The following is a 22193-nucleotide window of genomic DNA, read 5'->3' on the forward strand; positions in this document are numbered from 1 at the left end:
CTTCTGCTACTTAACTGACCAGATCAATATCCCAGAAGTTTAATTGACTTGATGCAATACTCTGATTAAAAAGTGTTCCTTTGATTTTTTTGAGCAGTGTATATAGAGTTGGAAAAGTTGGATGTGTGGTTCTGGTCTAATCCTAATCTTTGCACTATGCCACAACATCCAAATCTATCTGTTAAACAACCACACACATATTATCTAGACAACACATGCAAGAAAAACATAAATTGTCAATTTGATTTAATAAATTATACATACACTTTTAAGATGTACAATGGTCATTGCATTAATCCATCTGTCTTTTTTTTTGTAAGACAAAATTTGCATTCAAAGTATTTACACATGTACAGTTATCAGGCAGCACTTTACAAAGCAAGGCATGAACGACAATAGAGATGTTGCGATTCAGATCAAACCTCTAACCCTCACCTTCCTGCCTACTATGTTTGTCAGAGGGGATTACTCAGCTATCCCATGATTATAATACATTTTCCCATCCCACCTTTGATGGGCATGAAAGGGAATTCAAGAAATTGAATGACATCCATCAAATCCACCAATATTCACTGGAGATTTAAAAGGATTAGGATCGTTTAAAATCAAAAAGAGTGGGGGCTAGGGTGATCATAACATAACAGGTGCAAAAATCTACTCTGTGACAGGGTTGGATTGGGAGACTGAGCTTGCTCTTCCAGATTTCCGTTCGTAGTTGACAAGCCTCTGGCCAACCAGGTACCTGCAAAGACAGAGGTTATCACAATATTAATACTATGATTCTTACTGATTTCAGACTTTTCTGCACTGAACTGATCCTTCTTCTTTGAAGACCATAATTATGTACTCTTTAATTCAAAACCTTGAAACATTAATTAATATTCTGAAATCATAAGTAACAACCTTTTAGAAGTTTACTTACTAAAATTCCAACTAGCATGGTAAAAATTTGCTCTAGATGTTTGTAACTTACAAAATTAGACTGGAAACTGGCTTTACAATTACCTCCCTAAATGTTGCACACATCAAAAGGCCAAATATCATTGCTGAACACAACAAACTTACAAATTCTTTACAACAAATATTAAAATAATTGTTGTTTTTTGTTGTTGGGTCTATGCTAAAAAATCCTTACTTGTCGTTCTTGATGTGTTCATAAAGGCGTTTAAACTGTCGGATCTGGAAGGACAGGATGCCAATAAGCGAGACCACCATCAAGAGGAATGGGTAGATTCTCCTCTGCATTAGAATCTCCATCTCAGGGGTCACTCCTGCAAAAGCAGTGCACTTCAGTTATATATAGCTTAAGTGAACCTCCCATAAATGACACTGTAGTCACTGAAAAAGCCATCTGAGATTAGAAGAAATGCAATATTTTGGAAACACAAATGTCATTTGATGGCACTTAATAACCTGAGTAAAGAAGCATATTTACAGGATGAATCTGACAGAAACTGTGTGTACTTTAAGTGGATTGTTTTAAGATAAAACCAGTTCTTGATTTCGCTTTCCTTTGCAGCTGAGATTGTATATATTACTGTATTGTATATACTGTATATATTACTTAGCTTAGTAATGTAAATTTACTGGTATATTTAGTTGTGGTGCTCTCTTTTGGTCTGAAAAATCTCCAATCAAATAGATGAAATTATGACACAGAGAAAACGAAATATTTAAACAAAAAAATGTAACTAATCCCCATATACACATGCTCTGGCACTGACCTACAGCCGGCACCACCCCAGCAGCGATCACATACGGCACACACAAGGACAGTAGGAGGACTGAGATGACCGGAGCTGCCAGTTTACGGATGATGAATTGGAGATCAATGTTGCGAATTCCGTTTGCATAAACCTAAGGAGAAATTTTGGACTTATTATATAGCTAATTAGAATTTAATTGATCCACATTTAGGAATTACTGTCTTTTAACAGAAGCAGGGCAGAATACAATGTTAGTCACAAAGCAGCACAAAGGGGTGTGGTAGGACTGTCTAGTTGAACGCTACATGAACTGAGAGACAAAGTAGCATCAAAACATATTGTCAAACTAAAGAACAGTCTAACCACTCAACTACCCTGCTGCTATTCTTATATACAGTACTATAAATAAAATAAACTATGGTATAGAACCACTTCATAGTCAAGATTATAGTCATGTATTTTTTTTTTTTTCCTACCAAGAGACTGAAATCTTATCAGTAATGGCTACTTGTTTGTCAAAAGAAGAATAAACAGCATCATAAAATCGTTAAATGTTTAGCAAAATTAAAGAGTTAATGATTATTAACCATCTAAAACCCACCTGCTCAATAACAGTCTTCAGCCACCACTGAGGGCCCATGAGAGTGATAGCGGCAATGATTTTGGCATGGAGCACTCCAAGAGCCCAGTCCTAAAAGATAACAAAGATCAATGGATGAATATAGCTATAAGAACTGGGAATTATGTGACAATGTTAGGGAACAAGGATTGAGCAAACAGGGTAAAGGAACAATTAAAACACAACAGCTACACAACAATGAACCACTAAAATGAAGTCTCTAAACCAGGAGAGGTAAAGAGAGAGATGGAAAAAGACAGACATACCCCAACAACACAGACACACAATCATACCTGCCAGGGGTAGAAGAGAGGTGTTTGGTCAAGGGGTACCCTGAGAGGAGCCACAATAACCAGTTCAAACAGCAAGCCCAGTAGCAGCGGGATGACTCCAGCGACCAGCAGAGCTACAATCAGGGTCTTCAGGATCTGTACAAGGACAGGATATAAAATTAACATAATTAATCATGAAACCTCAACAAATTAAAAGAACAAGCATGGTAGTTAAAGTTTTAATCCCCTTTGAGGATAACTTCTTTCTTCATGTGACAAAACTACTGCAGCACTGGCAGAGTTAAAGACTTAGAAGCTACAAAGTGGGGATATTACTAAATGGCTGGTGCCAGCAAATATTGGACATCGACTAATAAGCTTGTGAAAAGCAACCGACCACCTAATAAAAACACTGCAGCATTAGACAGGTTGAAAAAAGTCAAAGTAATTGCAGGACCACTGGCTGCCCAGTTTTGGTGTTTGCCACTGATGGAGGCTGCTCACTGACCCTTACCATGAGTGTCCACTCCTGGATTTTGTGTATAATGACAGTGCGTCCCTGGGGCATCCAGGCCAGCAGCACAGTGACTCCTCGGATAGACAGCCAGCAGACATACAGGCCACATGCTGCTGTGTACAGCTCATGGATTTTAGAGTTTCCCGTCCAGAAGGACATTAGCCAGCGCCCGGTGAACACTGAAACACGTGACAAAACATACTGTATATGAACACACTATTTCCAACTTTACAGTGATCCTCAGGTCTAACTGAGGAAGAAGTGAATTACTATTTGAGCGTAAAATATAACTGCTTAAACAGCAGAGACATGCATATATAGATACGCACTACAATTATGGTTTGGGTGTTGGTCTACAGAGTAAAAACACATCGCACCTGGTAGGGTCAGACACACCAGACTGGCCACCAGCAGAGTGATGCACATGAATGCTATAAGCAACACAATCTTGAGAAAAGAGGACAGATGTTTTAGAATAAAAGTGAATATAGGGCAGTAATCTGATTATGATTATGATTTTCCATTCTATTCCAATATGTACATTTTCTATTTTCTAAACTACAGCTGGAATGTGTTAGACAATTATAACAGTGCACCCAGAGATCAGGGCTTTTAACATTAGAAGGAGCAGTAGAATAATGGGGTTGAGCTGTACAGCCTAGGGTGTTGGCACATTTCTAAATTTGTGTTGGAAACCACAAATACCATGTAGCCCTAGTGGGTCTTTTTAAAAACAAAACAAAAAAAAGAGATTATAGAGGAAAATCCTACACTTGCGGTTTTATACTCAGTTATGATTAATTAAAAGATACTCAAATGAATGTTAGTTTTGTGCATTATTACTTAAAAAGAGTATAATGTTAACTGCATTCCTGTTGCCTGGAACCATACCCTTGAGTGTTAAGGTAACTATAAATTAAGAGGGTGTTTCCTATTCCCAGTAGCCTTGGTAAAACATGTAACTGAATTTGCATTTGCATGGAAAGCTTGTGGTGCCAGTTATAGCTTTTTCACTGTCTTACTAAAACTGGCCACGTGAAATAAATTTTCTGATTTTGTGGTTTTGTGACTGTGCGATACTGCAACCCATAGTAACCATGCTAATGTGGATTTACGAAAACCCTCGAAAAGGTTCAAATGTTAGCTGGAATCCATGCATCTAAGATTGTAAACTAACCAAAAATTCCTATTGGTGGATATCAGTACAGTAACAGTAATACAACATAAAATTCCCCAGAGCCTGTTCCAGAAACTGCAGTGGTAAATGTTCAAAACAATGGGACTGTCACCCTGAAAGGGAAGCGAAGGGGTCGGTGATAGGGCTGGAAACCCACTGGTCCCCCTTGTTGTAGGATGGCCTGGTGGGCTGCATGTAGCCCCTCGCCAACAGCTGGGGCAGGGTTGTTATTATTGTTAACATGACCAGGGGGAGGGTTATTATTGTTGTTGTTGTTCACAGGCTGGTTGGCATCATTGTCCTCCTGCTCCCCGAGGAGGTAGGAGTGGAGGTCTCTGCAGGGGCACAGAGAAGCAGTTGGTCGGGTGCAGGCAACCAATATGAGAAAATGTAAAATAAGTTAGTGTATTCAGACTTGACTTACAGTAAATATCCAGCACTGACTGTCCAGGCTCTGACCAGACCTTTTAGCCACTGGCGAGTGTGCCCCTGCTCCAGTAGAGCCGGCAGCACAACCTGAAGTAATAACAGCTCCAAGGACAGCTCGCTGACCGGTGCATCACTGAGGGGAAACAGGTGGACAGGGTTAGAAAAAGACATTTCAACAGTGTGTGCCAGTGCACGTAGCACATGGTGGCTTAAGATTTTTAATTTTTCAATTGATTTGACAAAATCAGGCTGTTGAGTACTTGTTTTCTCTTTTTTTTTTACAGCAAACACTCAAATGGGTAAGTCACTGCAACTTTTTTTTTTTTTGATCATTCATGTTGGCAATATGGCCAATGCTGCCTCTTAAGCTCAAGATGTACTGCAGCAAGACGTCCGGCTATCTTGCCTGAAGAGGAGGCAGTTTCAAACACCATTTCAGAGAGGCAAAGCAGCAGCTTTCACACAGTTTATTTCTAAGGGACCTATAATTTTTTTATGTCTGTTGTTACCTGTAGAGCATGACATTGTATGGGAGGAAGGTGGGCAGTAGTAGTTTAATCAGCCTGATGGGCAGCCACAGCATGAGCAACACGATAGAGCCAAACACCACTACGGACAGGATGAACCGCCTCAGGTGTCTATAGATGGGCAGGTGAATCATCTCCTGCACCGGGTTAAAATCTGGATCATTGAGGTTTCTCAGAAACCACAGCACTCCAGGCCTCAACACCTGATGGACAAACCACAAGTTATCACAACATGATTTTTAAATTGTGATTTTTTTTTTTTTTTTTTTTTTAAATCATAAAATAAAATCGCTTAGGAAAGCAAATACATAAGAAAAAAAAAAAAGGTTAAACATTTTATCATCTTACCTCTCTCAGTAGGAGGATGAAAGAAGCAAAGTAGAAGACGTAGACCATTCCCACAAGCCAGTGCAGGAACATGGTGGTACCAGGGGCTGATTTAAAACTCAACTCTCTGTCTTTCAGGGAGGCATCAAACATCTCCTGCAGAATGCAGAAAATAAAATGTTAAATAAAGATAGCATTTTGGTTGATTCAAATTCAGTCTTGGTTCTAAGGTGATGCCTTGTAATTACTTGTATTTGCTCAATGAATGCACAGTTGGCTAGATGATAAAAGGTGTTTTGAATAACATTTGTGCATGCCATATGCTTACAGATTTAAATTAGGAGAAACTCAATAATTTTCTGATAACATGGGGGGTGAAGTTAAGTCTTATTTTCCAGATTGGTATTGTTCAATTATGCAAGTACTGTTTTTTGTTTCATTTAACTATGCCCTCAACAGCATCGCAACAGAGATCAAACTAGTTTGTCTTTATCAGAGGCTCCTTTGAATTCGTTGGACAAACTAAATGATGAAGATAACCTATTTTCAGGTAAACAGCTGCAGAGCAGGAGGGATGTGGTTCCCTTCTGCTGTTAAAGCTGCTCCACCTGTTCTGAGATAGACTGAATGGATTAGGACAGGATCAGGAAAACCTACCCAATGATTTACAATGAGTAGCATAGGTGGCAAGCTCAGGTGGCAGCCGGGGGTGGAGAGGGACTCGGTGTTCTGACACAGTGCCAGTTAGTGTCAAAGAGTGCAAACTGAGACACAGAGACTTACATACAGGTAGAGTGGGAGCCACAGCTCAACCTTTTTAAAAGCCATTTTCAATGGGTATGTGACAGATGCCTCTACAAGGTAGGCAACACTACTCTCATTTTAGCGAATCAACATAGATGAAGCATCCACTGAAATTACATAAACAGAGACAAATTCAGAAAATGAGGCTTGCTGTCACTGACTGTGGAGGAGGAACCATTTCAGGCTAGTAGAAAACATGGATACTATTTCAAGAAAATATCTGTCACTATAAAATACAGGACAGTATCTGTAACTATATCAGCCAACAACGAGAAACATTTAAGATTGACCTTCCCATTACAATGATAACAATTAAAATTTGGTTCCAAATCCAAACATTATACAAACTTAATAAAAAATGCAGACAGGTGGGAAGGGCTGAGACTTTCACTTACAAGAGGAATGACATTATTTCACAGAGTGCAAGAGACAAACTTAATGTCAGAATAAGGAGCAAGAGTCTTACTAAAGAGCAGATGTCTAGCCACCAGCCACAGATGAGTGGAAACACACCAATCTCCACAACAACCAGTAGTGAGACCTGTAATGGACAGAGAGAAATGTCTCAGTAACAGTTTACACCATATGTAGATAAACTGATAATTTAAAATCTCTATAAAAGGTGCTGAAATACACTAATGTGACTCTTTTCTCATTCAGTTTGGGGGAGGTACTGTAACCATTACCATGATACTATTAAAGGAAGTGCCCTCAAGTGTGTCTGTTAATGCAGGGCAATTTTAAATGGAGAAGTCCACCCTAAACCTGCAGGCATATTTGACATTTGAATAATTCTGTGTGTATTCCGGCAAAGGACGGAGATTACGTAAGGTACAAAAGCAGAAAGGCACTTAGAGGCGTTGTTACCTTGACAACAATGTAGCAGACTCCCAGGAGACGTCGGGAGCGCTGAAACCTGACCAGAGCAGCCAGTCCCTGAAACAGCCATTAAGGATCAACACACACACACACACACACACACACACACACACACACACACACACACACACACACACACACACACACACACACACACACACACACACACACACACACACACACACACACACACACACACACACACACACACACACACACACACACACGCATAGACCTAACAGTATAAATTTAAGATGCAATGCCAGGCCCTGTAATATTGTGAAACTACTTCCAATTGAATTCTCTTCATCTTAGGTTTACAATTTCAGTAGAGTACAGGGGATTGATGTTGTTAGGTTGAAGGATACATGACAGAGGATGAGCGTCATGGCCAGCAGTATGTAGCCCACAATTGTTGTGATTAAGCCCTCAAAGTGGGAGGCTTGTACCTGAAGAAAAGTACAAAATAGTAGTGAATAAATTAGAAGTATAATTCATTAGATACATTGTTGCATAATAATGCTAATTGATGAAAACAGTTTCTTACATATTCCTCAAAGCCAAGGCCAACAACAGAGAAGTGCCCAATGTGGTAGGGACAAAATGCTGAATGAAGAAATAAGAGACATTTTCCCACTGTGGCAAACAAATATCATTGCCAGAATTACATAATAAATAACATTTTAAGTCTGTGGTTTTGGTATGACAAAAAGGACCAGGATCATATCATTCTACAGTATACCTTTATGCTTATGATGCATGAAACAACCTTGTTTCAGTCTACTCACCAAAGACCAAGATGAAGAGTGTGTTGAGAGACACTACCCAAAACACATGCTCCTATTAAACAAAGACATGTTGGACCGAGTTAGGTGAGATTTTACTTCTTACATACTCATACAAAATACTCTTAGTGTAGAAAATATAAATGATAATTATGGATATGAGGACTTACCAAAAATACCAGTGAACCATCCAGGCCAAGCATCTAAAAGGGAAATAGAAGGATTTTAAGTGTTTCATGTGCAAGGATGCATAACACAGATAGCAAAGTTAGCTGTAGAGTTTAGTGTGTACTAGGGAGGGACGTGTTTGGAGATCAGTAATGACATGCAGTTACCCTTTCCCAGGTGAGCTCCTCTGCTGCTCTGTCCCACTCCAAAGCATTCCAATTCATGTCATCTACAAGACAGTTATCAACTTAAAAATCAGTGAAGATTACTACATTCACAAACGTCAGCAGCTTAAAAAGTATTTATATAAACAGCATATGGGTGATTCCATCTGATTCAATTTCACTGTTAAAATACATTCTAGCTGTATCTTCCCGTTTTTCAGATGACGACAACATTACGGTGCAAAATATTAAGACAGGAAAATACATTTATTGTGTTTGTCTGGTCAAATATTTTTGAGTTGGCTTTAAGCACAAAAGCAGAAAAATATTTTTTTACAAATGCTGTTAATGTTACATTATTAATGTTATTCTGGGAAGATCAGTTACTTCTGAAGTGCAAAACAGGCTATTGTGAGACTTTTCCATTGTATTCATTTAGCTGTAGTGACACTCCATATCTAGAATAATACAACACTAGTATAATACAATCAAAATTAATTATCAGCCCTTTTCGCCAAGCCTGCAGCAAAAACAGTCCATTACCCACAATAAAACAAAACAAGTAACTGTGATATGAGTGCTACGGGTAGCATTTTGACACATCGTTATATCATTCTCAAAGTAATTGTGATGGCAATTTGTTCTCAAATGAGACCAGTGATGACCATGACCATGATGCCAGTGGTACTGTACGTTCTAGTGCTTCTTAAAATTAAGACTGCATTTCCATAAACCTGTTGTTTTCTGTAGCAGAAAGATGTTGCTCAAACAGTGGTCTTGTCTGTTAGCTTCACTGGAGACAAAATATTAAGGAAACACTTTACTCATGACGTTCTGCTTCATTTCATTTGTGTATGAACTTCACCACTTTCTCAGCGTTTTGTGATGTTAAGCAATGTAATTCTGAAAGGTAAGACATGTGAAATGTGATGGACAGACAGGCAGTGTGCCATTCTTGAAGACAATCACTGTGTTTGTTTATATTAATGCATGTCTTAAAATTAATGCCACACACACACACACACACACACACACACACACACACACACACACACACACACACACACACACACAAAAACATTTAATATGGTTTTACAACTCTTCTGACTTCAGTACTGACAAAAATTAGCTACACCTGCAAGAAAAAAAAAGACTTAAACTGGAAACTCTGACACTGATAATTTACATCAATGCTCAACTTATTAACAAGATATTCTAACCTTGTGCTCCATTGTTCGGATCTGCATCTTCAGCAGCTGCTCCCTCTTCTTCCTCCAGCTCTGGGTCATCACCTTGGTCTGGGGGGACATCAGGGGGCTCAGGCTCTACTTCATTCTGGGCTGGGGGATCAGCAGGGGCTGGCTGGGCTGCAGGGGGCTCATCAGCTGCTCCCTGACCTGCAGCTTGTGGCTGAGGATGAGAGAGCAGGATGCATGGATTTTAAAAAGGCAGATGACAGTAATAGTGACTTTGTCTTTATATGCTTGGTTAAGATTGGATGTACAAGTACGTGTCACGGCACGATACTGCAGAGTAGATGTAGGGGTTACGGTAGCATATGGTATTTAAATTATACACACAAGGCATACAAAGAACTCTCTATGCCCACCATCAATATCTATATGCCTCACTTGGTATGTTAGTTATCTGGCTAAAAGAACTGAATAACATGTACATACTCTCAGAAGGCAGTGTCACTGAAACGTTCTTAATTTTCATGATTTCTCTTTTTAATTTTTTAAAAATTAAATAAATCCCTTTGGCTTAATAGCAATCCCTCAAGCAAAGCACCTCATTGGCTTGTCCAGCAGCATTAGGTGGTGGCGGATGGTGCTGCTCTAACCACTGGGGAGCACCACCATGGACTATCTGTTCTCTAAGCCACACCAGACTGATAAATGCACACAGGGTGCAGGTGACGACGAAGCAGCCCTGAAGACAATCTGCAAGCAAGTTCTCTCTGCAGGAACACAAACAAAAACACATGCATAAACATTAAAAAAACAAACAAAAAAAAAAAAACACTGAAATTTTCTTTTAAAACTAAGCTATAGGGAAATGAGGAGAATAAACAAGTAGAACCAAACTAGCTTTCATGAAGTGTAATATAATGCTTTAGTATGTAGTTCAAGATTCAAGATTCAATATTCAAGATAAACTTGATTGTCCCACAGGGTGGGTTATTTGTCTTCTTCATCCATGCTGCAGCCATACAGAAAATATACAATGTGTTAATAAATATTTGTTATTTATTAACAAATTGTATATTTTCTGTTCTAAAAGCACCTAAACCACATTTCACAAAAAGAATATATACAAAGGTGTTAGTACATAACATATCAAGGTTCTAAAAATACCATGGCAAACTGTGAAAACAAACACAACAATAAAAATAGAAAATCCATCCTGACCCTATCTGCCATTATTTAAATGCTTTATTGACACCGGGATAAATGAATTTTTAAATCTATTTAGTCTGCTACAAGGGACTCCGAAACTCCTACCTCAGGGCAGTAGCTGGTGCTCAGAGTGTAGAACGTGGGATGGGTCAGTTACTATCCTTACTGGCTTGTCTTAGCGTAGCCTGTTCGTACGTAGACTGCAGGGACGTATACTGTTTTAACCCTATAATCTTCCATGCAGTCTGCATCAGTCGGACCAGTTTGGACTTTAGCTGCACAGAGGTTACCAAACCAAGCTGTGATGCCTTATCTAATAAGGCTCTCTAAAACTGCCTGAGAAAAGACTAACATGAATTTTTGATCAAGACCATGAATTCTTAAGTCAACTTAGGAAGTGCGGTCGGTGTTGTAAATAAATATTGGAGAACACTAGTATCATCACTCACGTAGAGAGCATGTCCAATGGCAGTGTCAAAAGTGAGCTCACAGAGCCGGTAAACAGACACTTGTAGATTCGACCTGAGGCAAAGAGACCAGATAAATATATTAGTGTCATTCTGTACATAACATTGATATAAATTAATAAATACATTGAAAATCTTTAAAACATTCTGCATTGAAACGACTTACATAATTTATGAGAAAGTAAATAGATCTAGCCTACATTTTTTACGTTGAGTGCTTAGGGGGATTTATATAGCTTAGAACGCACACAGCGTAGCCTGTTATGTAATGATACTAAAGCTGCAATTAGGTAAACCATAAAAATTAGCTAATATGTAAAGTTTATGTAATGATCACTTCATCAGTAATTGTACTATGTGCTCTAGAAAGAGGAAATGTATATCAAAGTGCCTACATCTGTGCACAAAAGTGAGACATTCCTTTCACCAATACTGGGAATGAAGAGCAGATTTGACGTCACACTTAAGAGATCAACATACAACATAATGAGCATCTGCTTTCACCTGTTATCCCCCACTGCTTTGGACAATCCATTTATGAGGAGAAGACGGGTGAATTACATCTTTAAAATAAATAAAACTATGACTCAACACAGGAGTTGTAAGAGAGGGGTAATCCAGTATTTGGGAGGTGTTCTTTATGGCCCTGATTACACAATCAGTTTTTCTCTGCATTTGTGTCCTTGTGTGCTACTTGCATGCAGTGAGAGGAACCACTCCGAGCCATGCGAAGGCCACCAGTGTGTAATGGAACCAGTATCGGATTGCAGTGCCCACACTGGTCAGCAGGCCAGCACAAATGTCCTGTATGGGCAGGCGAGAAGGCATGTCTGGGGAGTAGACTGAAGTGGAAAAAGGGAAGTGAAGGGAGTGAACTGGAGACATTTAAATAATCTTTTCTGTGAGATAATTTTCTGTTTACAGCACTGGATTTTATCTTATATAACTTTAAACTGTGTATTAACAAAGAAATTACTCTCAAAAAATGAAATAGTCACAAGTAAAAGGTACTGATAAAAAAAAGAACCATACAGCCCCATCTCTAAGGCTAGTTTGGGAAATTTTGAGGCTTTTTAATATAGTTAAATGGATGATCCATCAATGCCACAAACTTACTTGGTGTGAAAGCAAATCTGTGCTTGCATAATTCACAGTACTCCTTCCTGCTGTGCTTCAGCCACTGGACCAAACTGTAAAGCAACATGTGAAAAGAACCGAATTTAATAACCTCATACATAGGCTGACTGATCATTTTATGTTTTAATCACATAGACAGTACTCAGGCTGAAGACCAGTTTCTCACAGACACTCAAGTGGTATGTACATTTTTTTTTTTTTTAAATTTAGGGAGAGATATTGGAATGGTTCATCTGTGTGTGTGTGTGTGTGTGTGTGTGTGTGTGTGTGTGTGTGTGTGTGTGTGTGTGTGTGTGTGTGAGTGAGTGTGAGAGAGTGTGAGAGAGTGTGAGAGAGTGTGAGAGAGCGTGAGAGAGCGTGAGAGAGCGTGAGAGCGCATATGTAGTTACATTTGAAATTTCAAGTTATGGTTTATTAACAAATTTCAACTGTACACTTTTGATAGACAATACAAAAAAAATAAAATAAAAACAACTTTATAGTGTTGACCTAAAATGATCTATTTCAAGGATACCACTGCTATTACTAAACAAGGATATGACCCAACAGACACCACCTATGAGCACATCTGTCTCAGACATGGTAAAAGACTCTGATTAACAACTAACAAAAAAGTTTATAAGCTATTTCTGAGCTGATTTTTGCTTGTATGTTGCCCATAATAATACCATTGCAGCTTGTTGTGACATAGGCTACACTGTGGGATTAAAACCTGGGTTATGTAAATACATAAGCTGATTCCAACACATATGACAGCATTAAAAACTGTGTCTTTAGACCTACACAAAGCATGGTTATACCTCACATTTCAATTCACCTTAACTTGCATCATTCAAGGTTTCAACTGTGCCCCCCCCCTGGTGAAAAACTTACAAGCTTTATTGCTGTACCATAACTCTGCAAGTGCGATCACCCAGAGCAGTTATTCCTTTGTGGTTCAGTTAAGAAAATTTTTTATCAAACTCAGTAACAACTGATGCTGACAGCTCAAAATGACGACACATTATAACACACAATGTTCTACATGTCTATGGAGGAAGTCATTTGTTAAATATCCCTACATTTCCTGATTTATCCAAAGATTTATTGGTTTCTCTAAATTCCAATAACTTTAGCTGTCCGGTATAAAACATATATTTCCCCATTTCATTACTGAGCCTCTAGCTCATTTAAAGACGAGATCTTGAGAAGTTGAGTCTCACATGGGTTCAAGTCAAACTGTTACAATACATATTGGGGTGTGGGTATTTTGCCACCCTGCTATTTCCAGGGATACAACTGTGTTTGGAGTGAGTTCTGTCCACATTTAGTTTGATACATTGCTGACTGTGGCATTCTGGATAATAAAATTTCAGCATAGTAGCATATGTCTGCTACCTGAGAATTGTTGAGTTTTGTCTGTATTTTTTTTTTTTAATTATTAAAGAAATCAAAATAAAATAATACACGCCTAGTTTAAAATTCCATACACTGAGCACTACAATTCAGACACAATAGACTGTTATTCTAAACTTTGTGGGGGTGACAGTGAACTAGTATGATTACGGACTGAGAGTCAACAGTTACTGCAGAACAAAACAGGCCAGGCCTTTGCTTCTAGCTAGGGATTTCCATCCACCTGACCCTCTTATAAACAGTGATTGCTCACACACAGGACAGATGAGAAAATACCACAATCTCCAAAGTACCTGCAGGAGCTGGTATTGTTTTTACTATTCTAATACCACACCTAAGGCCAGTAATATGGGATACTACGTAACCTTGGTGTGACAGAGGACGAACCTGTTCTGCATCCTTTTCTTGATACCTCTATTGCATTTTTCAAAAAGCCACCACTTCAGGAATAATCATGGCGTACAACCTGTACTCCAAGTTATACAATTTATTAACACCCACCTTGAAATAACAAAACCTACAGACTCTTAGAAAAAGGAAATTCCTGTTTCCAGATTACCTTGGATTTTCAAATCAAGTGAGGGTATTTGCACTATACTGTTATAATCTGATTATAACCTTGTTTGATCAGTAATCTGATTAGGGAAACATCCATGTAAACACAAATCCTGGTTTCTTTTTTTAAACTATAAGATTAAATACAACCTAGCTAAAAAAAAGATTTTTTTGAAGAAACCAAATATTGTCCAAGCTTGGTCTCTTAACGATGTTGTGCTTGAGTGCATAGAGGCAGGATAGGAATAAGCCTGATTGAAAAAAAAAATTGGAAATATTGGAAACATTACTCTGTGTTCTTTTAACTATAATAAATTGTAACACATGCACGTAGCACAAAGCTAGGTTGCGTAAAACCTTCACAATCAGTTCTATGCAGTCTTTCTTTATTACAACCTTGCATACGTACATTAGTAAAGAGGCCAGGTTCAGTTTTTGGAAAAAGTATGAGTGAGGTTACTGTAAACTAGGGTTTTAGTGTTACTAATGCAACTAGCTAACAAAGTGTCCAAACTCAACCAAATTAGTCACTTTCGTGTCAGAAGTCTTTTTGTGAGCATGCCCATATTTAAAAATCGGGAAAGCTTTCTGGGGAGAAAAGGGGATGTTACAAACTCACAATAATGACAGCTTTTAACTGGGCAGAGACAGCCAAACGCACTTACCATTCCTGATGGATAAACTTGATGCTGCCAGTGCAGACACAGGGGTGATAGAGGGGTTTGTCTGGGGTCCCCTCAGAGCGGCACACACGACAAATATCCGCTTCACACACACACACACACACACACACACACATACATACATATAATGTGAGTTAGCATATGACAACCATCGCCAAAGCCAAGCAAAACAGATGTACAGACAGAAGTTGGGGGGACTGGGGTATGTTAATAGACAGGTTGTTTTTGGATGGATGAATCTAATTTAGAAGAATAAAATCGCTGATGTTAGAAACTTTGGTAAGCAAGGTACACAAATTCAAGTGAATTACACGAGAAACTTCGCTTATCTGTATGGGCATACATCAGCGGATTGATGACATCACCAGTAACCTCTGGTTCTTTCTACGCTCTCTAATATATTGCTGCTTGCTCTTTTATTCAGCTCAGCTGCTTTATAACAATGTTTAGCAGTCTTCTCTCGTCTTCCCGAACTAACCCCACACTACACTGACAGGCTATCAAGCTAAGTTATTCTGCTTAGTAAACTAATAGCAGGCCAGCCCAGCGGAAGGCTTGGTTATCGATGATGCACTCATGAAGCTAACGCCAGTTAACCCCAGCTGGGAGGCAACTACAACAGATATCCTCGGTTACTTACCTTCTTCGGCAGTATCCATGTTGTCCACTAAGCACGAGTTACCGTTTCTTCTTTTAGGAGTACTTTGTTCAGCGAACCCATCCACGACACGGGCAATATCGTTTAGCTAGCTAAGTTAAGCTAGCGAGACGAGTCTATCCTTATGAGACGGATGCATTGACAATCATAAAATGGTTTCCCAACAGGCTGACCACTAGCGTTTGCTTCGTCGTGTCCTCTTACACCCGGTCTGTGTTCGCCGCTATACGAAAGGTTTTATTTTTACAGTGTGTTTTATATTGTAAAACAATAAACCTAAAAAACGCTACATCCTCCGCGTTGCTGAAATGGCAGTTAATACCTGGGAAACAAATGGCTAGCTGAGTTCGCTAACGCATGCGTTAACGTCACTGCTAGCTCCTGTCACAACAATTTTACTTTACCACATCGATTCGAGTTTTACGGCAAGGAAACTTCCACAGCAACTGTCACGTGGTTAATGAAGGGCAATCGATAAATTATATAATTCTTTAAATATCAAAACATTAGAGGCTTGTTTCTAAACACAGGTAAAACGCTGATCTGTAACTAAACTGGAGAAAATGCTCTTCTTTTCTTCGCTTTCCCTCACTGATATTCCTAGAAACGGGGTATATCATGGATAACAAACATATCCATCCACTTTGAACAGGGACATCAGGATACTACCTGAACCAACAACGTTTTATATAACATTGGAGTTGCACCTGTGACCATTAGACCAGAATAGAGGTGGACCAAAAGTTAGACTAGCGGGGCCCACCTAAATTTTCTTTTTGGTTTTGGGTATTTTACTACAAAAACAATGATTCTTAAGATGACAGTCCGCAATTTGGAACAGTATGTACATTTGCATTCAAATTACACGGTAATGTATTTCTTTGTCTTTGATAATTGTTGTTGTTAGGTGCAATCTTATTTTACTATCAGTTAATTACTGTTTTTTTCTTTTACCATCCTCTCTCAACCCAGTTTATCATTCGTTTAAACTTAATCCACTGATTATATTTCCTTGAATTCTATATGCATTTTTTTTTTTGCTGAAAGAATATATAGACAGTGGTGAGCCTATCAAATGCTTTTTGTTTAAATGTGTTAACCCGAGCACTATAGGCTTTCAAACATCTGAGCGGAGAGCAGCGTCGGGAAATCTAAAGTATACATTTTGATCGTGATCTTGTAAGTAATTGATGACAATGTGCTGGCCTCGATTATAAGGATATGAACTCTTACTGTCCCACCAAACGACGACATCAGCGGCGCCGTGGCTTAGTTGGTTAAAGCGCCTGTCTAGTAAACAGGAGATCCTGGGTTCGAATCCCAGCGGTGCCTTTTGAGAGGCGCCTCCGAGAGTAAACTTCGATGGATTCCTATAATGAGGCAAACCACTAAAAAAACCAAAACAACGAAGCATATTTTCTGTCAGTGTTTGACCTTCCTGCTAATCAGTGCCACACGTCTTTAGTTAAGCTAGCCAGAAATACGGAATGGTACAGCAAGGAGGGTCGTTGTGGCTGCCCCACACACACACACACACGCACACACATACACATAGAAGACAATATGAAAAGAAGCTGCTATATTCAAGATCAAAATTAATATATCAGTATATCACAGCTTTATCTGTTTATCTATCTTTATCACAGCTGATGAGCTGGTCATTCTTGGTTTTCAGTGCCTTATGTGTCCCCATGAAACATCAGGATATTTATTTCTTAAAATGCTGAACAAGATCAGTATTAAAATTCTTTTTTTTTTTTTTTTTTTTTTTAAATGAACACTGTTTTAATTCAATACACACTGAATTTGGTCAAAAATACTAATTTTAGACATGTTACCACATTTTGAATCATAAGACACCAGTGTTTTTCAAATGTATGATGAATGCAAGATTTAGAATGATTTTTTATTGGGGGAGAGATAGCAATAGACAGACATGCGAGAAGAAGTCAAATGCTGAAGTCAGTGAACAAGAAAAGAGGGCATTAAAGTAGAAATGGAGAGCTGAAGCAAGATTGCAGTTACAGTATGCTCCACTCTGTAGAATAACTATATACTGTACTTCTTTTATTTTAGGCTGCACCTTCAAGGTAAAGCCTAATCAAGAAACACAAAGGGGAAAATTTGTCGTAAGATTGAGAGACTCAAAGCACAACGCGAAAAGGCACATGAAGGAGAATTATAAAAAGAAGATGTGTGAGACATAAAGTAATCATCATCTCTCCCCGTTCCAAAGTTGCTGGTTTGCCTAAACATCAGCGCGTGGATCCAAAAACCAAAAGAACGCTCCTCTTTGAAACAGATGCCATACAAGATGTAATACAAAAACGCAAGAAAAGAGAGAGAGAGACAGCTGATTGCAAATGCAATGCTTGGTAATTTGGTTAGGGAGTACAGATGTGGCAAATCATGCCATGCCATGCCAATCTGGGTTTCTCAAAAAAGAAGTAAGGGAATTTATAAGGTGACCTCCATTCTTTCCAGAGGACAAAGGTGAACAGGGTGATGGTTCAGAACAAACAATGAGTCAGGAACTTCTTTTTGAAAGATGACATCAGCTGGATAACTAAAGATTATAAACAGACAATCACAAGACTGAAGATAAAAAGCTCTCTGACACCTTGACAAGTCTGGACAAGAAATTGCACTAAGGCAATTTTGGGTTTTGGCCCCCCTGGAAATCAGATCATGGGACCTGCCAATGCAAGACACATGAAAATTTATATTAATTGTGGATGCCCTTTACATTCATGGAATTACATCAAGTTCAAACATTGAGGAAATGTCAGATTTAACTATGTGCAACCTGAAATCCAAAGCCTGTGCCTGTGGTGCCAAGAATGCTTTCTCCGTGTCCCTGCAACTTCTAAGATACCATCCAATGCAGACATTGTGTTCAAGCAGTGGTTAAGGAGAAACAGAAGCCAAGATGATGACAAGAGGATCGCCATAACTGTCAAAAGGGAGATGACAAGCACTGAGATTGAACTAAACTGTCAATTTCATGATTGCCTCTTCAAGTTCTGAAAGCACATATTCTACATTAGATGGCAATATGGAGTGTACCCACAGCTTAAACAAAATCTGGCATCCAACCAGTGATTGATACATGTGGACTGTTGAGAATTACAGTTGCAAATAAAATCAGGAGATACAGTTGGTGTATTTTGGAGGGTCCTACCAACAGCCTACTCTCCACACTGGTGTACCCTATATAACCAGCAAAAGGGAACTGATGACCTTCAGCTCCACCTCCTCATCCAGGCGCCACGACCCTCAAGCCATCTGAGGACACTTGGTTCCCTTGGCAAAGATGGTGAAAGAATTGTTTTCACATGTGGAACAGCTTAGTGATTAGGTTGGCTACGCAGTACAAACAAAGGGGTGACATGAGGCACTGTTGAGAATAATCAGAACCCTATGTAACAGGACAAAGGGACATACTGTATATTCTCTCAGGTAACATACACATTGCACACTAATATAAATCATAAGTATTTCTAACTGTTGTGTATATGTCTGTAACAGGGTGGTCATTGTTTTTCTGTCAAGTCATTCTTTTTGTTTAATAAATGCTGAAATATTTATGGCTGGTTGACCAAAATAACCTTTCAAATGTTTAACATGTCTCTTTCATGATAACGCAAGAAAATACGTTAAAAATTGATTAATTTTCTACATTTTATGAAGCACTGATTACTAAGAATGACCACTATAAAGGTATCTTTTAACAACAGAATCGATATTAACATTTATAACATTTTTTATAACTGTGTTGTTTTTATTGTTTTACTGTTTCTTCCTGTTATTGCTACATTTGTGTATCTTTGTCTTTGATTGAGCTGTGTCAAAGAGGAATTTTTTCTTGAAACTTGAATCTATCTGATTCAATTTTTAGGTCTCAAAACTCTCATGAGGCTGGAGGGAAGTTGTTATGTGAATTTGAACTTGTTTTCTATGTTGCTGTAAAAGGAACCAGTCAATGTCAGACCAGTTAAATTTCAAGCAGAGGAGAACCTCTTAATTGCATTCAACCCAGTGGTATTGTTTCAATCAATCAATCAATCAATCAATCAATCAATCAATCAATCAATCAATCAATCAATCAATCAATCAATCAATCAAGCAATCAATCAAGCAAGCAAGCAAAACACAAGTTTTCAAGTAAGATGTTCAATTTATAGGTGGCTTATTCTGGTTGGGTTGACAAAAAGAGCTAGAGGCTGTGTTCAGGCTGTACCACAAAATATATCAAAAAACCATATGCTTTTATGACTGTTATTATTATGACAAGGTATATGCAAAATTAAGTTTTAAGTCCAGGCTTCTTGGAAAAATTTGGGAAGTAGAAACTTAGTGCTCTTATTTTGAAGGTCATGGCAGGAAATTCCTTTTTTGCCTTGCCTACTTGACTTTAGTCACACGAACTTTATAGTCACTGACTTGGACTTTGGCTGCAACTTTTGAGCCCTACAAAACACTTCCGGTTGTTTTCTCTCATCGGACAACAGTGCGGTGTGTCTGTGATCTTTTCAAACTGATTTCGAAACGCATATTTTAAAATTGTTTTGTCTGAAGCTAAGAGGATGGAAGAAAAGGTTATAGAGCAATTTTTGCGAAATTCTTTGTCATTGGCTTGCGCAAATGCTTTTATAATCATAGACAAGTGACTCTCAGATCTACGCAAAGGTCAGAGAAATGTTCGTATTACTGTGTGTCCAGATCCACCCGTGCTATTTCCAGTTCCTTGCTGATTTTCTGTTTGTCTGTCAGATGGCAAATGAAGCCAAGCCATGCCCCTGTGATATTGGCGATCGGATGGAGTATGGAGGGCTCGGCCAGGAGGTTCAGATAGAGCACACTACAGCTTATGTAGTCAAGCCATCCGCTGCATCTGACAAGGCCATTATTGTCATTCACGACATCTATGCTTGGCAGCTTCCCAACACCAGATACATTGCTGACATGCTGGCTGCAAATGGATACATGTATGTAAAAATCAATGTAACAGAAAGGGTGCATGGTGAGTCATATCTGTGCTCCTAAAAGCAAGTTCAAGACATACATTATATAAACTATCTGGCCCAGGGTGCTCTATAACAGTGATTTCTTCTCCCATTGTTTTGCTCTGAGCAGTGCTGTTTGTCCAGACTTCTATGTTGAAAAGGAGCCATGGAGTCCATTACATGACTGGTCCAAATTTCAGGGGTGGCTTGAAGACAAAAAGCCAACCAACATGAACAAGTAAATAAGCATTTTTTATTTTTTATTTAGCAGCTGATAGCTGGCACCATTTAGGTCATCAAGTGGAGCAATTGTGGATATGATCTGATTTTTTAATGGCTTGCTGATCTCATTCATTAGCCCTTTTCCCTATAATATATTCTTCCCAGAGAGGTGGATGTAGTGCTGAGGTTCCTGAGGGAGCAGTGTGGGGCCCAACACATCGGAGCACTGGGCTTCTGCTGGGGAGGTGTTGTGCGACACATTACCTGGCCCTGCAGTATCCTGAGATCAAAGCTGGAGTGTCGGTCTATGGTACGTTATTGCTACATGGTAGTTAATTTGCCGTGTGTGAAGGCAGGAGAACATAAAGTATGGTTTCTGTACAGTGGTTTCATGATGGGCTTATGTGATGCTGTGCAGGGATCATCCGTGAAAAGGAGGACAGGTATGACCTGAAGAGTCCCACGCTTTTCATCTTTGGGGAGAAAGATGAGGTTATCCCACTGGATCAGGTTTGCATGCATAAACACTGTAGGTTTTATACATATTTTACAGATTGATGCAATGGTATAACCCACCTAATGCCTTGCCCTGGTAATTGGGCACCAAGTGGTATCCTGGCAGCATTGTACATATACATCTAATGTTAAAATACACCAGCAATGAAACATTTTGCAGATATTAATTTCAAAATGCAATAATCTCTGCAATGTAAACACCAACAACCTGTGCTTACATCCTTTTGTTGTTCAGGTTAACGCCCTTGAAGCAAAGCTGAAAGAGAAATGCACAGTGGACTACGAAGTGAAGATCTTTCCTGGTCAGACCCATGGGTTCGTCCATCGCAAGAGAGACGACATCAACACCATAGACAAACTCAGCATCCAGTTGGCCAGAACAGACTTGCTCAACTGGCTCAACAAGTATATGTAAATGAGAGGGTCAGAACCAGCACGTTGGAGTCAGTTACATGTAGTACTGCAGTAGCAACTGGAACCTGTAATCATATTCCTACACATACCAGACCAGCTTTCATAGTCAGGATGAAAACCTTCAAAGGCCAAATGTAAAATGTAGAGGTGCTATTTGGAGCGAGCTGGTGATTGCTGCTCATAATTTTTATTTGCTTATTGACATTTCAGATATTTCCCAAATATTTTACATTTTATTTTGATCTTAATAAAATTTGAATTTAAATTGTTGAAACAAGTTAAGAACTTTTGCTTTGTGGAAGCTGTATGGATGCAGTAGAGTGTCTTGTTAATGTAAGATTGCAAGCATTCAATAATCCGTAGAATG

At 38.9% G+C, this 22193-nt stretch overlaps 2 protein-coding genes and 1 non-coding gene across 3 annotated transcripts; 2 read left to right on the forward strand and 1 right to left on the reverse strand.

The window, feature by feature from the left end:
- Window positions 1–229: 229 nt before the first annotated feature.
- LOC120789951 (E3 ubiquitin-protein ligase MARCHF6-like) lies at window positions 230–16164 on the reverse strand. Its single transcript, XM_040127170.1, has 25 exons — window positions 15651–16164; window positions 14993–15092; window positions 12357–12430; window positions 11939–12082; window positions 11223–11295; window positions 10166–10334; window positions 9595–9784; window positions 8378–8439; window positions 8213–8245; window positions 8046–8097; window positions 7805–7863; window positions 7626–7706; window positions 7246–7314; window positions 6845–6919; window positions 5596–5730; window positions 5230–5450; window positions 4716–4853; window positions 4404–4626; window positions 3492–3561; window positions 3112–3293; window positions 2619–2753; window positions 2308–2397; window positions 1725–1857; window positions 1136–1271; window positions 230–742 (listed from the first exon to the last, which is right to left on the reverse strand). The coding sequence occupies exons 1-25, from the start codon at window positions 15667–15669 to the stop codon at window positions 655–657; spliced, it is 2751 nt and encodes a 916-aa protein (XP_039983104.1). The 5' UTR covers window positions 15670–16164; the 3' UTR covers window positions 230–654.
- A 762-nt stretch (window positions 16165–16926) lies between these two features.
- Window positions 16927–17000, forward strand: trnat-agu. The gene has a single exon. It is a non-coding gene; the product is annotated as a tRNA-Thr (tRNA).
- A 3122-nt stretch (window positions 17001–20122) lies between these two features.
- On the forward strand, window positions 20123–22087 carry cmbl (carboxymethylenebutenolidase homolog (Pseudomonas)). The gene is given in 7 exon segments (XM_040126420.1): window positions 20123–20357; window positions 20442–20656; window positions 20805–20912; window positions 21062–21146; window positions 21149–21206; window positions 21315–21406; window positions 21648–22087. Coding segments are annotated over 6 exon segments (738 nt in total). The 5' UTR covers window positions 20123–20357; the 3' UTR covers window positions 21828–22087.
- Window positions 22088–22193: the final 106 nt, after the last annotated feature.

This window comes from Xiphias gladius, chromosome 5, assembly GCF_016859285.1.
Source record: "Xiphias gladius isolate SHS-SW01 ecotype Sanya breed wild chromosome 5, ASM1685928v1, whole genome shotgun sequence".
Classification (NCBI taxonomy): domain Eukaryota; kingdom Metazoa; phylum Chordata; class Actinopteri; order Istiophoriformes; family Xiphiidae; genus Xiphias; species Xiphias gladius.

What these genes read in the sequence shown, in the direction of transcription:
- LOC120789951 (XM_040127170.1), bottom strand. An exon ending in ACTCTTCATCTTGGTCTTTG is followed by an intron (nt 7,864 to 8,045) that starts GTGAGTAGACTG and finishes TTCTTCATTCAG; the next exon opens with CATTTTGTCCCTACCACATT. An exon ending in CCCTTCGCTTCCCTTTCAGG is followed by an intron (nt 3,562 to 4,403) that starts GTGACAGTCCCA and finishes TCTTTTCTCAAG; the next exon opens with ATTGTGTTGCTTATAGCATT.